General features: G+C 41.1%; 2 protein-coding genes across 2 annotated transcripts in view; one reads left to right on the top strand and one right to left on the bottom strand.

Moving 5' to 3' along the window:
• Positions 1-702: 702 nt before the first annotated feature.
• Positions 703-5,812, bottom strand: ddx59 (DEAD (Asp-Glu-Ala-Asp) box polypeptide 59; the record flags this gene model as incomplete). The annotated part of the gene is made up of 7 exons (XM_079220599.1): positions 703-1,091; positions 1,205-1,333; positions 1,883-2,035; positions 3,562-3,813; positions 4,156-4,245; positions 4,348-4,530; positions 4,958-5,812. 7 exons carry the CDS (start codon positions 5,810-5,812, stop codon positions 831-833), a joined length of 1,923 nt encoding a protein of 640 aa, XP_079076725.1. The 3' UTR covers positions 703-830.
• Positions 5,813-7,189: 1,377 nt separating this feature from the next.
• camsap2a (calmodulin regulated spectrin-associated protein family, member 2a) overlaps positions 7,190-13,381 on the top strand; it is a gene marked incomplete at its 5' end in the record, with an annotated part of 44,543 nt that continues 38,351 nt past the window's right edge. Inside the window, 2 exons of the mRNA XM_079221132.1 lie at positions 7,190-7,328; positions 12,271-12,530. Coding sequence (XP_079077258.1) covers positions 7,190-7,328; positions 12,271-12,530 — 399 coding nt within the window. The remainder of the gene's footprint in view (positions 7,329-12,270; positions 12,531-13,381) is intronic.

Raw genomic sequence — 13,381 nt, 5'->3', positions numbered from 1 at the left:
TACGTCACCTCTTGGTCACATTGAAGTACCCGAGGCTGACGCTAGGTGTCAGCATAACCAAGGTTATAATGTTGCGTAAAGACAATAAACTGTAAATGGTTATCAAATTGTTTCTCAGTGGAAACATTGTGCTACTCGTGTTTCTTGGCAGAACCTTTTCTAAAGCTTCTTTTGTCAAGAATTAACTTGAACTTTTACACTCAAATACAAGTTTTTGTTGGAAACAATAGTCAGACTGATTGTACCATCCGCTAGAGACCGTTCTGAGGAAGGATGCATTCAGTGGCTTGCTCAAGACCACACATACCATATTAATAACCCGGCAAATTACTCATTAATTCATGTGCGATATTAGTATCAATACCTATGTATGTATGTATGTATGTATGTATGTGCAATATAAGTACTTCATATATCCTAGTTCATAATAATGTGGATCCAACTACTCAATCCGATTATATTGTATTTTTAGCTTCTTTTTTTGTTGAGATTTACTCATACCTTTACTGTTTTACTAATTTTGCACTATCCACTTTGTTGCCGTAATCCTGCTAATTTCCTAGCTGTGGAACTAATAAAGGGGATCTTATCTTATCAAGGACACAATCACAGTCTCAACATTAAGCTTGGCCTGGAACAACAACTAGTTGAAAATGTATTTTAATAGCAAAAACATTGTAAATCAAATACATTTAAAGGCAGTTTTGATTTGCACCACTGCAGTGACAGTAAATTACTGTTCATCAGAACTGTGTGGAAGTCTGTGGATTAGAGGATACTTCTTCAATTTGAAAAATGTACACCATTGCAGGAAGGATTAGAAGTACAGACTATTTCTTCCGACGGTCGTGTTTTCTTATGATGTCTAGGAGGTTGTTCTTAGTGACTAGCTTGTCATCAGACCCGTGCTTGGCCTTTTGTTTTTCCCTCCTCTGCTGCTCGTGGAGGTGGGGTGAATTAAGGAGCTGAGGTGGCAGGATGGACCCTGTGGGTTTGACCCGCTTCACCACCTCTAGGAATAGACGTTTGTTGTTGTTGTTGAGTAAGGTGATGGCTGTTCCTCTATGTCCCAGTCGACCCGCCCTGCCAACCTGGATGGGAAAAGATGAAGGATGTTGTCTTCTTTAAATAAACAAACACTCTGAAGTTAAACTTCACCCCTCTTACACTTAACCACTTTTCTACTCTGGGTATCATTACCAACCTGATGGACATACTCATCCATTGTGTTTGGCATGTCGAAGTTAACCACCAATCTGACGTTGACGAGGTCCAATCCTCTCCCCAGCACACCTGTACTGATTACCACTTCAAAGTCTCCCTCTAGAAGTCCCTGAGGATGACAGAGCAAATATTACACAGTCATGTTAAGCATTGTCAAAACCCCAATTACACAGACTGCAAATGTTATGAATTATTTCATTTTTACCAACCAATTAAACAAACATTTGCATGGTTAGGACTTAAATACTGGAAAAAAAATATGTATGCTGCAGGATTTAAACACATGTAATTATAAACTTTGCTGGTTCTGATGGTTGGTCCATCTTTGTAAACAATCCCACCACAGAAATTCCTTTTACATTATGGTTGAGATCAAAAGGTTTCCAAAGATACCAAATTTACATTTAATCCCAACAAAATGTGCAGTCCAGATTAACTAAAGATCATTTTGGGCCTTGCCCAACACAGTGTGGTTTTGGCAGCATCGTTCTGCATTCAATACACCAATAAAAACTGTTTAGTGTGTTTAGCCTCGGCTCTAAGTGTCTGTGGCCTCCAGCTAAACGTTATTAAGGAGCAACACCCTTGGACACCAAACACAGGAGAACTGCTATATATCCACTTGACATGTACATGTTCTAACTGCCTCTGGCCTCACCCTGAGGATGCGGTTGCGTTCCCGCTGGGTCTTGTCAGAGTGGATTGCCACCGTATTAAGGCCCGTCACCTTGACCACCGCCTCGCACAGTAGATCAGCCCCCAGTTTACAGTCCACAAAAACCACCACTGGAGGCTGGTACAGTTTACTGTCCTGCAAAGCAGCAAGGGGAAACAAAGGGTTAGATTGTATTTCTTAAGAGTTTACACTATTCTATATTTTCACATTCAGATATATTTTAGTAACTTTATATAGATTGAGCTCCTCATGTATATTGACTATTTTAGTTTTTCACTTCAATTTATAATTTGCTTAACAGGCTGCAAGAAGAGTAAAAAATAAATAATCTAAAGTTTAGTGTATTTTCATTTAAATACCCATACCTTTTAGTATGCAAGTTGTCTTCATATTTAGTACGTCCCAATACATAGTATGGAAAATGCAGCATGCCGGAAATACTACGATATTCTACAACATCCGGACGCATTTTGCCATATGCAAGAGACATAACAGTCCTTTGCACAGCAGATATGCGAAAGAGTGTCATGTTATGAGGAAATGGAATGTCCCAGTTGAATGCATACTGCATGCAGCAATACTTACTTTGTAAGGATGAATGCAGTATGTTTAAGTTTTTTTTTAACTTTTGGACACAGAATCCTCCAGCAGATGGCAGTCACGACTGGACACACGCTTGCTAAAAAAAGATCACATTCACCCGTTTGGCTATATTTTGGGTTTGCTACAACCAAAGAAAGTTCAAGCTTGACAACCTGTAACAGATAAGTGACAACTTTCCCTATTCTCCATCTGGTCCAAAATTATATATTTTTATTCATACCTATACAAGGGATGGAACAGCTTTGCACGGCCTAAATACATGTACTTAAAAGTAGACTGTTTGCATCGTTCCCTTTTTATAAATAATTATTTCCCACATTGGACTAATACAGTGTTTCTCTCAGTATGCTAGATCCACCTCTTTTTCCCTCTTCAGGCACCATAGACTTATACTCCTAGCCCTATACTTAAATAACAGTACTCATAAATAACATTGCTTTAAAGACAAAAAGAATCACCATCACAACTACACAGAGAAGTAGCTCCCGTACCTCACACAATGGTCTAACAGCACTTCTTCACCGACTTAACTAAAGCAGACCCTTCCTGTCCTGGCCTGTATAAATGGTCCAAGCCACTGCTGGGATTCCTGGAGTGGGGCCATCGCTCAGGCCCACCTATTTCCTCCAGATAGGGGCCAAAGCTGTAGAAATGTCTGTCTAAATATGGTGTAGTGGGAAGACTGGCCCTTGGAGCTTGAGGAATTACCACCATTACACAGATAATACAATACCAAGCCGGTGCCAGTGTGTATCAAGACTGAATAACGATAAACCCAAATTCAGATAATTACCCACTTTCTGTCTTTTCCCCCTACCAAAGCCCTCTCTGGTGCCTCCCCATAGCACAATTAATCTTTGTTTTACACAAGAACAAAGAAAACTGCTGACTTCTTTCAAAGAAAGCCTATGTTGGCAGCGAAAGTGAGCTTCAAGTGAGACTCCACCCAAAATGTTTTGAGACTTTAAGTGAGAACCAGACTGGCTAACAAAAAGAAGACTGTTAACATACTTCTTCAAGTCATGGTTAAAGATCAAAACCTCAAGTCTATAACCTACATTGAGAATCTCAAACAGCTTCTTCTTCTTGGAGGGTTCCTCTAACCACAGCAAGATCTGCCTCACGTTGGCACAGGGCTGGTTCTTCTCTCCAATAGCAATACGGACAGGGTCACGAACCAATCGGGCAGCCAGCTCCTCTGTCACTATTGGGATGGTGGCCGACACCAGCAGAGTTTGGTGTTCTTCTGGGACTTCCTCCAAAACCTCCAGCACCTGCTGCTGGAAGCCCATCTTCAACATTGTGTCGACCTACGGGATACGTTAGAAATACATGTGGCTCCAGGACTTTCTCCATGCCAAAATGTAATGATTTATGCACACTTAAAAGCATATAACTGAACATTTGGAAAACTATTATCATGCTATTGATGACATTTTACAGAATGCTTTTGGATATTAGGTGACTTAAGTCAAAATGAGTTTATCAAAAATCTTTGTTTGTTCATCATAATGTCAACTTTAAAATCACAGTTCATTTCCAAACCGCTCCTGTATCATGACAAGTGAAGGTTTTCTGGAGGATGTTAAGAATTGATCATTTGATGCAGAACTTAAAATATCTAGACGTGTAAAACGTGTGTCATAATGTACCTCATCAACCACCACAACCTTCACTTTGTCCAGCTGCACTGCCTTCTGCTTCAGGATCTCAATGAGTCGCCCAGGGGTGGCTATGATAATCTAAAAAGGGGATAAATAGAATAACATTATGCTGTGGATAGTTAAAGAATCAAAAAGACATTTTATTTTTAGAGGAAATGACTGTAAAAAAATGGACTGTACTTTGATGCTGCTTTTGAGGCGGTGGAGTTGTTGGGGAAGTGGCATGCCACCCACCAGCAGCGCAGTTCTCATGTTGGGGAGGCCCATCACCAACTCTTTGGCCTGTCTCTCTATCTGAATGGCCAGCTCCCTGGTGGGGGTCAGGATGAGAGCCACAGGGCTACTTACACTGTGTGCTGGTTTCTAAAAAAGAAAAAATGTACAACATCTTAGTGCATGCAATTCCAAAAGCTATGTAGCAAATGGTTTAGATTCCATATGAGAGATGTGAGTAGTTACATACTACTAATAACTTATTATGATATCAAGTTGTTTCTCTTGAGAAGAAATTCATTATTTAGTATTTCAGAAGAGATTCAAAGGATCAAATTGATCGAGACAGAAACAATATCTCTTCTTCTATTTATACTGTCCACCTCAATCATAGTGATGGTGTGCAAATGTATATATTACACCCAACATAAAAAAATGTTTCCTCTAGATAAAATGTCCCTTTACATTAAAGTTAATATGATAGTTTCCTATAAACTACAAAGCAGATAAACAGCAATGGCGCAGTTTCTTGAAGTGAATGTAAACAAAGACTCTGATGTTGGTTGCGTTAAAGTACCTCCATTGCCCTCACTACCACTGGCAGCAGGAAGGCTACAGTCTTCCCCGAGCCTGTGTCAGCGCTGACAATCACATCCCTGCCACTGAGACCAACTGGGACCATCTGCATCTGGACCGGCGTTGGCGCCTCATAGCCGGCCTTTTTCAGGTTGCCACCCAGCGTGGCGGGGAAGCCACAGTGTTCAAACTCAATGATGGGTCTCCGGACATCTCCCCCCTGGGTTTCAATGGCCAGCTCCCGTTTAATCCTCTGGACCTGCTCATCTGTCAGGCCCGATATGAACTGATCATCCTTGTAGGAATAGACTGGCTCCCTTTCATCCACTCCACCAGTGTCAACCGCCGGCTGTTGAGGTTTAGTCCTTTCATCTCCATTTTTGTCCTTACGGTCAAACACATCTGCCCCAGTCCCCATCCCCATTTGGACCAAATGTTTGGCTTTGCACTCAAGACTGCAAACATCATTGTCCGTGCTGTCACAAATGTACTCCCCATAGCGACCACACATAACACAGAAAGGCTCTCCTGGCTCTGGCCATCTCTGGTTCTTTTTGAATGATTTGACAGGTTCTTCCTCCTCCTCCTCCTCCTCCTCCTCTTCCTCGGTATCATTTGAGTCAGACTTATGTCCATCTTCTTGCACCGAGCTCTCCGTCAAGCTGGCAGAGTCTCCAACTGCTTGTATTTCCTCCTCCAGTGGTTTGGTGTCTTCATACGAGTCCTCTTTTTGAACAGGAGTTTTTGAACCATCTTGGTCTTCTCTCTCCCCCTCGCCTACCTTGCTTTTCTTATTCAAAATTTTGCCTGAGACCTGGGCAGGTCTCTTCACTTTCAGGGCTCTTGGCATAAACATGTTGATCGGTAACCTGTGAACACGAGAGAAACGGATGTAAACATTAAGTCATCGTTTTGACAGAAACAACTTCTCAAAATGGTAGGAACGCTGATTTTGGGCTTGTGCCGCATAACGTGACCTCACAAAGAAACATAAACGTTTATATAACGAAATGATCATCATCAACGTACACATACCTCCTTCCAACAGCTTTCAGCGCGTTATCTTTCGACGCAGACTTATGACGTAATGTCGCATTGCACGTTGGGGAATGTGGTTCGCAGAAATGTAGCGTATTTTTGCTTTACCTTCTGTCGGCCGTCAGGCTCTTTTACAACAGACCGTCGTCTTGACGTGTTTTGATTAAACCGGATAAAAAAAACAAAAAATAAACTCTTGAGCGTCATATAACAAGTCTTTTACGAGGGCATGTTTTACAGTGTGGGTGTGGCTGTAGAAATGAACTGGGACGTCTACAATGTAACGTTAATTAGACTACTGGAATAAGTAGAATAAACGCAGTGAATCCCTAATTTAAAAACAATGTCGGTCTGTCGAGTTGAAAACAAGTGGATCATTTATTAAAAAGCTTTGTTTGGTTTTCTGGCAAATTGTACGGAGGCACGCTGTCCTCTTTTCATGTGACATTCAAATGCTCATTGAAAACTCAAACATTAGAGCTGAGCTGTGCAGTCATGTGGTATGAGGTTATTAAATGACGATATTTGAATAAGCGTGCCGTTACGGGGTAAATATATTCGAGATATGATTCAGTCCTCAACAACATACCACTGAAAACGTATTGTAGGACTATACAAATCACTACAGGTCCAAAACAACATACCCTTAAACAAAACTGTCAATATTCCTGACAGTTTGGAAGGTACCTTCCGCGCATGCGCATTGCACAACAAAGGTGCTAGGCTTGGAGAGCCACAGTGCGGCAGGAAAACCGCACCGCGGCACCAAGGGATTGAAAGCCAAACACATAGGTTATCAATTCAAGAATAAATGGACATGAAAGGGAGAAGCTGCCTGCTTCCAAAGAACGCAGATAATGGGAATATTTCAGTTTCCAGCTCAGCTGAAGAGCAGTTTTTCCACTGAAATCCAAGGAAACCTTCCCAGCTTGGTCCGACGAAGCCCACTTCAACTGATAGACAGTATGGATGAAAAACGCCAAGACTAGCGACTCATTGTGTCAAAGAGTCTGAATAACACGACAAAAATACCGCAGCCAAGCTCGCATTTTATGACCGAAAGGACTTGTGAATTGTCTGCGGAAAGTCTCCGCCTCTCATAATTTACAGCCGTTACTTGTTTTCTAAGAAATCTCGGGCGCTGGGATGCGTTGTGTCGCTTCATAGGGTTCAAGAATACAATTGAGGGAGAAATATGGGTGAAGTTCAAGACGTCAGGGATGTGAAGAAGACCTTCGTTGTTCCATCTGTAAAGTCTTTTGAGCACTATGACTTCTCCCGAGCCAAAATCTGTTGCAGCCTCACATGGCTGGTGGGGAAAGCATACGGGGCAGGTAGGCATTACTGGAGATAATTACCTGCACGCTGCATGAATAGTTTTGTGGTTCCAATGCATGTTTGTCAGCATGTTTTATTAATTACCTGATGCAATATATGTTAAATATACCCGTGTTTAAAAGGCAAATATACCAAAAACAGTCCTCAAAACAAACAAATTACAAAACCATAATACTGCAAAGCCATAATAGACACGAGATCTTCACTGTGGACTCATTGATTACCCGAGGCAGCGTTCTCTAGTCTCCTCTGTAGAAATGGCACAGTGATTTTCCATCAGAGTTTAAACCAGTCTGGTCCATAAACAATATTGTCCACAATGACCTTCTTAAATTAATTGCTTATTGGAAAGGCAATAAATTACTATCCCAAGAGGAAAGATAAAACCAGTTTCCTGTGTTGGATTACAGTGATCAATACATATGTTGTGCTGCTTAATGGAAAGGGAGAAGGCCCTGATGAGTGTAGAAACATGGAGGTATGAAGATGTCCTAAATTATGTCACATTCTAGGGACAGCATCCAAATTTAGAAAGAGATGCATCTCATGAGATTTGTGGTGTGCATTGACAGCAGGTTGTATAGCACACACATACTGAAAAGGTTTGTTGGATCATCATAGGACAAAAATCAACACTACTTTAAAATCTGTTTAGATATGAAAACGTATTCAAAAGGGGATTTCATTTTTGGTAGTATTGAACTAACCTGGTAAACACAATTATATGTTAAATGGATTTTAAACGTAATTGAGACCAAATGCAGGCAGGGCAATCACCTACATTTTGATCAGTGCAGTGAAAACAAAATGGCAATTCAGTCTGAGTATCTGGCTAGTACATAGACAGAAGAGGAGGCGTGTTACATGGTGGCTCACCTCACACATAATCATCCTGGGGTTCAAAATGTATTCAGAAGAGCCAATTTAGTGCTGTAGTTGTTAACTTGAGAATTAATATACTTTTCTTTTTGTTAGACTATACTGCAAAGCACTGATGCTGAGAAATCAGTCAAAAATAAGTAACACTCTGAATGATTACAAATATGCTTTTATGAAGTCTTACTTCATGAAATGATTGTAAATTGAAATAAAATTATATTGACCGGCAGATTTTTTAAATATTGAACATGTAAAATGTATTTGATTATACAACCACAGTATTGTATCAATTGGAGCTCGGATGGATGGATGTGCTCTTTTATAAGTGATCAAATTACCAAAAGGTGTTTTGTGTAAATACAACTTGTATCACCCTCTGTTGTCCATCAGTGGGAATTACAACAACATGGATACACAGTAAAAGTAACTCATGATCTCTTTCCACCAACACCTGTGTCACAATCCCCTTCATGTGACTTTGGACTGGGGGCATGTTAACATGCACACATCTGAGTGAGAATGAAGATTCTTAGTCTTCAGAGGCAAAGCTTTTCAGTTATTATACAGCACAGTCTCTTCAAACTGGAGTCAAGTACCCCACTGCACATGACATTGTGTTATACTTGATGACAGAGCCAGGGCTGATAAGGGGAAGTGAGTAAACAAAGACGCATAACTTTTCCATTAATGTGGAAAAACTGATAGGATTGACATCTTGTTTCTACAACGGACAGCCAACGACCCCTGGCCAAAAGAAGAACGGTCTTATTCATCTGCATGTTCGATGTATTTAGTGTAGAGCGTTTTGTAAAAGGTTCCTTGCTACAAAACCTAATTTCTCATTAAGCACAATTAATGCTCATAAATAATAAAGGCTCTCATAGTATATAAAGTCTAGCTAAAAAAGAAACACCTGTGTGTTGCACTGAGGCACCTGCCGCTATGCACACTTTGATTAAGTTTCCCATCACTGATTGCCCAAGTGACACATCATCATTTACTGAGATATTTGATCCACACTATATGAACTTGTCACAGCATTGCCATTACACTAACTTAATGTCATAAACCTGAATCATCATTTTGACTTAATAGCCACTGTGATTGGTTTGGAGAGATGCATTACATCATTTGGAACATATATAACAAACAAAATGTCACTAAAATGTTTAAAAGAAATGAGCGGCAGTTTGGCCATTAATGAGGCCTTGCTCCATTCACTTGCACTGAAGTGGAAGCTATTTTGGTCTAAAGCTGAGGCCTGAGGCAGATTACCTTGTGAGAGGCCTCAGCCATGCAGTACAGTGGGTGTGCTTGTGTCAACCATGTTTTTATTCCACACACTTCAAAGTGTAAGTGGGAGCTATGAAACAGTCTGTGATTATTCATGTTTTGATAGCAGCATTTATTTTGTCTGCCCAGATTTACCGCAAAAACAAAATCACTTGATTCACAAACAGGTTTTCCACTTGCTGAGATTATATTCAGATTAAACAACCCCTTATCTGAAAACAGAATTGTATTTGCATGCTGACTCAAACAAAGGGTTCTAATTGTGCCCTATAATGACACATGCAAATACAGATTAAATATTATATTTAAATGGGTGACTGTTCAAAGTGAAAAAAACAGCAGGGAGACATCAATCGACAGCCATGACTCGGAAGCACAGTGAATCTGTCTTCAAAAAAGCAAAGCGTAAAGATTTAAAATAAACCCAAGACAATCAATTAGATTCTTCTCCACTGTTCTGTTCTTTACCATCCAGCCTATTGTTGAGTTTGATCCCCATTATAGTAGTTATTAAAGTGAAACCTGCTGAATTCTCATATGGGCTTAAACTCATCAGCTCTAAAATCACTAAGACAGCTCTGTTTGTCTGAACAGTACAGACAAAGATGTCCTGCTGCTGTAGCCATTCAGCACACTATCCCTTGCACTGCATTGTAATAGCTCAGTAAACATGTGATTCCTTGCAGATCCTCTGTGTATTTTCAACGAGGGCTGAATGAAATGAGCTGATTCCAAAAATACAGCTCTCCAGAGAGAGGGTGAGGGAGAGTGCAGGGAAGAGAGAAAGCCGTCTCATCTACAGATCCCGGCCTACGCTGCTCTAAATACTTCACATGCATCTGCCTGCTTACACCAATGCAGGGGTGCATCAAGAACATACAATCTAGTGGATGGAGCAAGATGGAGCCTATGCAGCAGCTGTTTGAAAATACTATGAAGCAAAAACTGATACCAGATTTTAATGTGCGAGACAACTACGGTTGATAAGAAGAGTAGATTTACTGTGACCAGAGTGATGGGTAAAATGTTTGGGGCTAAAGTGAGTAAGTTTAATTCTCTCCACATTCCCGTAAAGGGCACTTAGCAGATGCCCCGGTTTAAAGCATTAACATGCATAAGTAAAAGCTAAATTACTCAAAATATAATGAAATATTGGAACACAAATAACAACTGAAGTACACCTTTTTATGGTGTTTGATGAAATATGAATCTGATGAAATGAGAGTACATTGAGTTTTCTGCCTGCAATGATGGCCGTAGATTGATGTGGAACCTGCTGTTGAAGTTATTCACTTTCAATTGTTAATTCATGGGATTTCTAAGCTCAGTAAACCGAGCCACACAACAGGAAACATTCCTGACGTGTGGTCTTCTTTACTACGCAGATTCATCACAGTGACGATATGAACCACGACCAACAAATCGTGAAAGACACAGTTCGGGCTGCATGTTGAAAAATGACGTGAAATAAAATGCCTTTGTAAATTGCGAGCTTCAGACGTGTTGCCCGGTAGCTCAGCCTGACCTCTGACCTCCCTGTGGAGGATGAAGGGGGAGTGCTGGAGAAGAGATGAATTTCTTTATTGCGATCAATAACATGAATGAAGTATGAAGTACCTACAGGAAAAGGATATAACCGCGGTGCATTTCTGTTCCATGACAACACAGAGTCCATCTGTAGATGACCTTGTTGTTAATGGTCAGTCTCTGCAGGTGATTCGTGGACTGTTGTGCTGTTGTTTGTGTGTGTGTGTGTGTGTGTGTGTGTGTGTGTATATATATTGGAGGATGGGCATCGGTGTTGCAGAATGCTACATTTCTCTCTGCATAGTGCATATATGTGGACTCTTATCAGAATTTACATCTATGCTCCTGCTGCTGGCACAGTGATGAGCTGTGCATCTGGAGTCTTTACGGATGTGTTTTTTGTATGTTTTCACACAGCAGCAGCCTCTCATTTGAAACCAATTCATCGTAATGATTTATTGTTTCTTCAATCTGCATTTGCTCGATCCTCGATTATATTTTCTGTACAATAGACGATGGCTTTCTCTTCAAGCAATGGTTTATAAAAATGCTTCCCAGTTCAGCAAGCACTGTCAAGAAAGGTGCGAGACAAAAGCAATAACAAAAGACAATGTTTTTGAATTATTTGTGGACTATCCCCTTGCAGTGGACTTGCTTGAGGTGATACACACACACACACACACACACACACACACACACACACACACAGGCTCTCTCTTTGATGAGGCCGGCAGTGAGAGGGGTGTTCCCAGAGAGCTGGAAGTTGCAGAGATACAGACGAGATGAATCGATCGGGTTCCACTCCTCCTGCAGTTGCTATGGCAATGCTGAGGTCTATCCACACATATTGATGTCAAAACACTGTCAAAGCATGGCAATGAAAAATGAAGCAGACTTGCCAAAAAAAAGCCAAACTCATATGCACCTTTGGAATAAAGCTTCAACCACTGTACTTCAGCTCACGTTGACCAGATTCTTCACTTGTTTATTCCATAGTTTTGCTCCAGAATGAGCTAAAGGTATGACAAAGGGGTTCTGTTTTCCATATATTAGAACAATAATTGAAAATGTTCGTCCTCAGTTTTTATCTCTGTGTGCTGATGGTGATATGTTGGTGGAGGGAATTCAAAACTGGTAGTCTTGGTTGCACAAACACTTAAGTGTTCTTCTCACTTTGGCTACCAGGGATCGAGTGCAATCTCTCACCACAAATCCCACTTTCTCCCCTTCATCATACAGAAAGCATCCCAGCCGACTTAAAGGATCCCTTCTACACAGACCAGTATGAGCAGGAGCACCTGAAGCCTCCTGTGACCAGCCTCCTGCTGTCCGCTGACCTCTACTGTAGGGCCGGCAGCCTCATCCTGAAGAGTGACGCTCCAAAGTCCCTGCTGGGCCACGATGCCGTCATTCAGGCGCTGGCTCAGCGAGGACTCTACGTCACCGACCAGGAGAGACTGGTCACTGAAAGAGACCTTCAAAAGAGGCCTCTACAAATGGTAAGAGAGCTCTGGAAACCCTTTTCTGAAGATTGTGGTCGCTATATACAATAATAATTGTGTTGGCTTTTACGCAACAACACTCAACTTCCTGCCTTGAGAGCGTCAAGTTAATATTATGTCATAGTGACCATCACATAGGAACTCATCCACGTCCTATTTTGAGAATTCCCTGAATTCGACACTCCCTTACAGTGGTAGTGGCACTTCCTGTTTGTCAGTCCCTGAGGCATATTTCATGCATCTTTCTTCATTCCAGAAATTCCACCCAGCTTGTCTATTAAACTTAAGTTCAGCAGGAAAGAGCTCATTCTGGACTTGGACAAGGTCCAAGAACAGGAAGTTTCACCTACAGGCTTACTATTGACAGTGATGATTGAAGTTACTCTGCTGTAAATTTGTAAAACATGTAATCACTGACGGGAAAAGGTGTTCCCATCAGGTGTGAAAGTAGGCCGGTCCAGTACTCCGTACCCATAGGCCGTACCACTAAAAGATGCGGTGTCGGTACACTGTACCCGGAAGAGGGGACAGTGGCTGCCTGCCAAAACCCACAAACAACAACCCCGTCACGATCAAATTTCCAACAAGAAAACCCATCTGCTAACGTTCGGTCTACATACAGTTAAATTACCTCCGCAAACAAGGTTTAATATTCTGCTCTGCTGGCAGAACGGTGTGCGTGCGCATTTTTACTTCCTCAACACACACGGTGCTGGTAAACTGTTTTGATGTTATTAATTCATTTAGTTGTAAATTTCTTCTGATTTAAATCAAAGTGAAATTGTTATGATTTTGAAATACTTGTCAGCATTCACAAATTACTTTGTGGCACCATTTCACCCTCATCC

Source organism: Taurulus bubalis (genome assembly GCF_910589615.1).
Source record: "Taurulus bubalis genome assembly, chromosome: 7".
Taxonomy (NCBI): domain Eukaryota; kingdom Metazoa; phylum Chordata; class Actinopteri; order Perciformes; family Cottidae; genus Taurulus; species Taurulus bubalis.
Note: the sequence above shows the minus strand (reverse complement) of the source record. Positions and strands in the feature narration are given on the sequence as shown.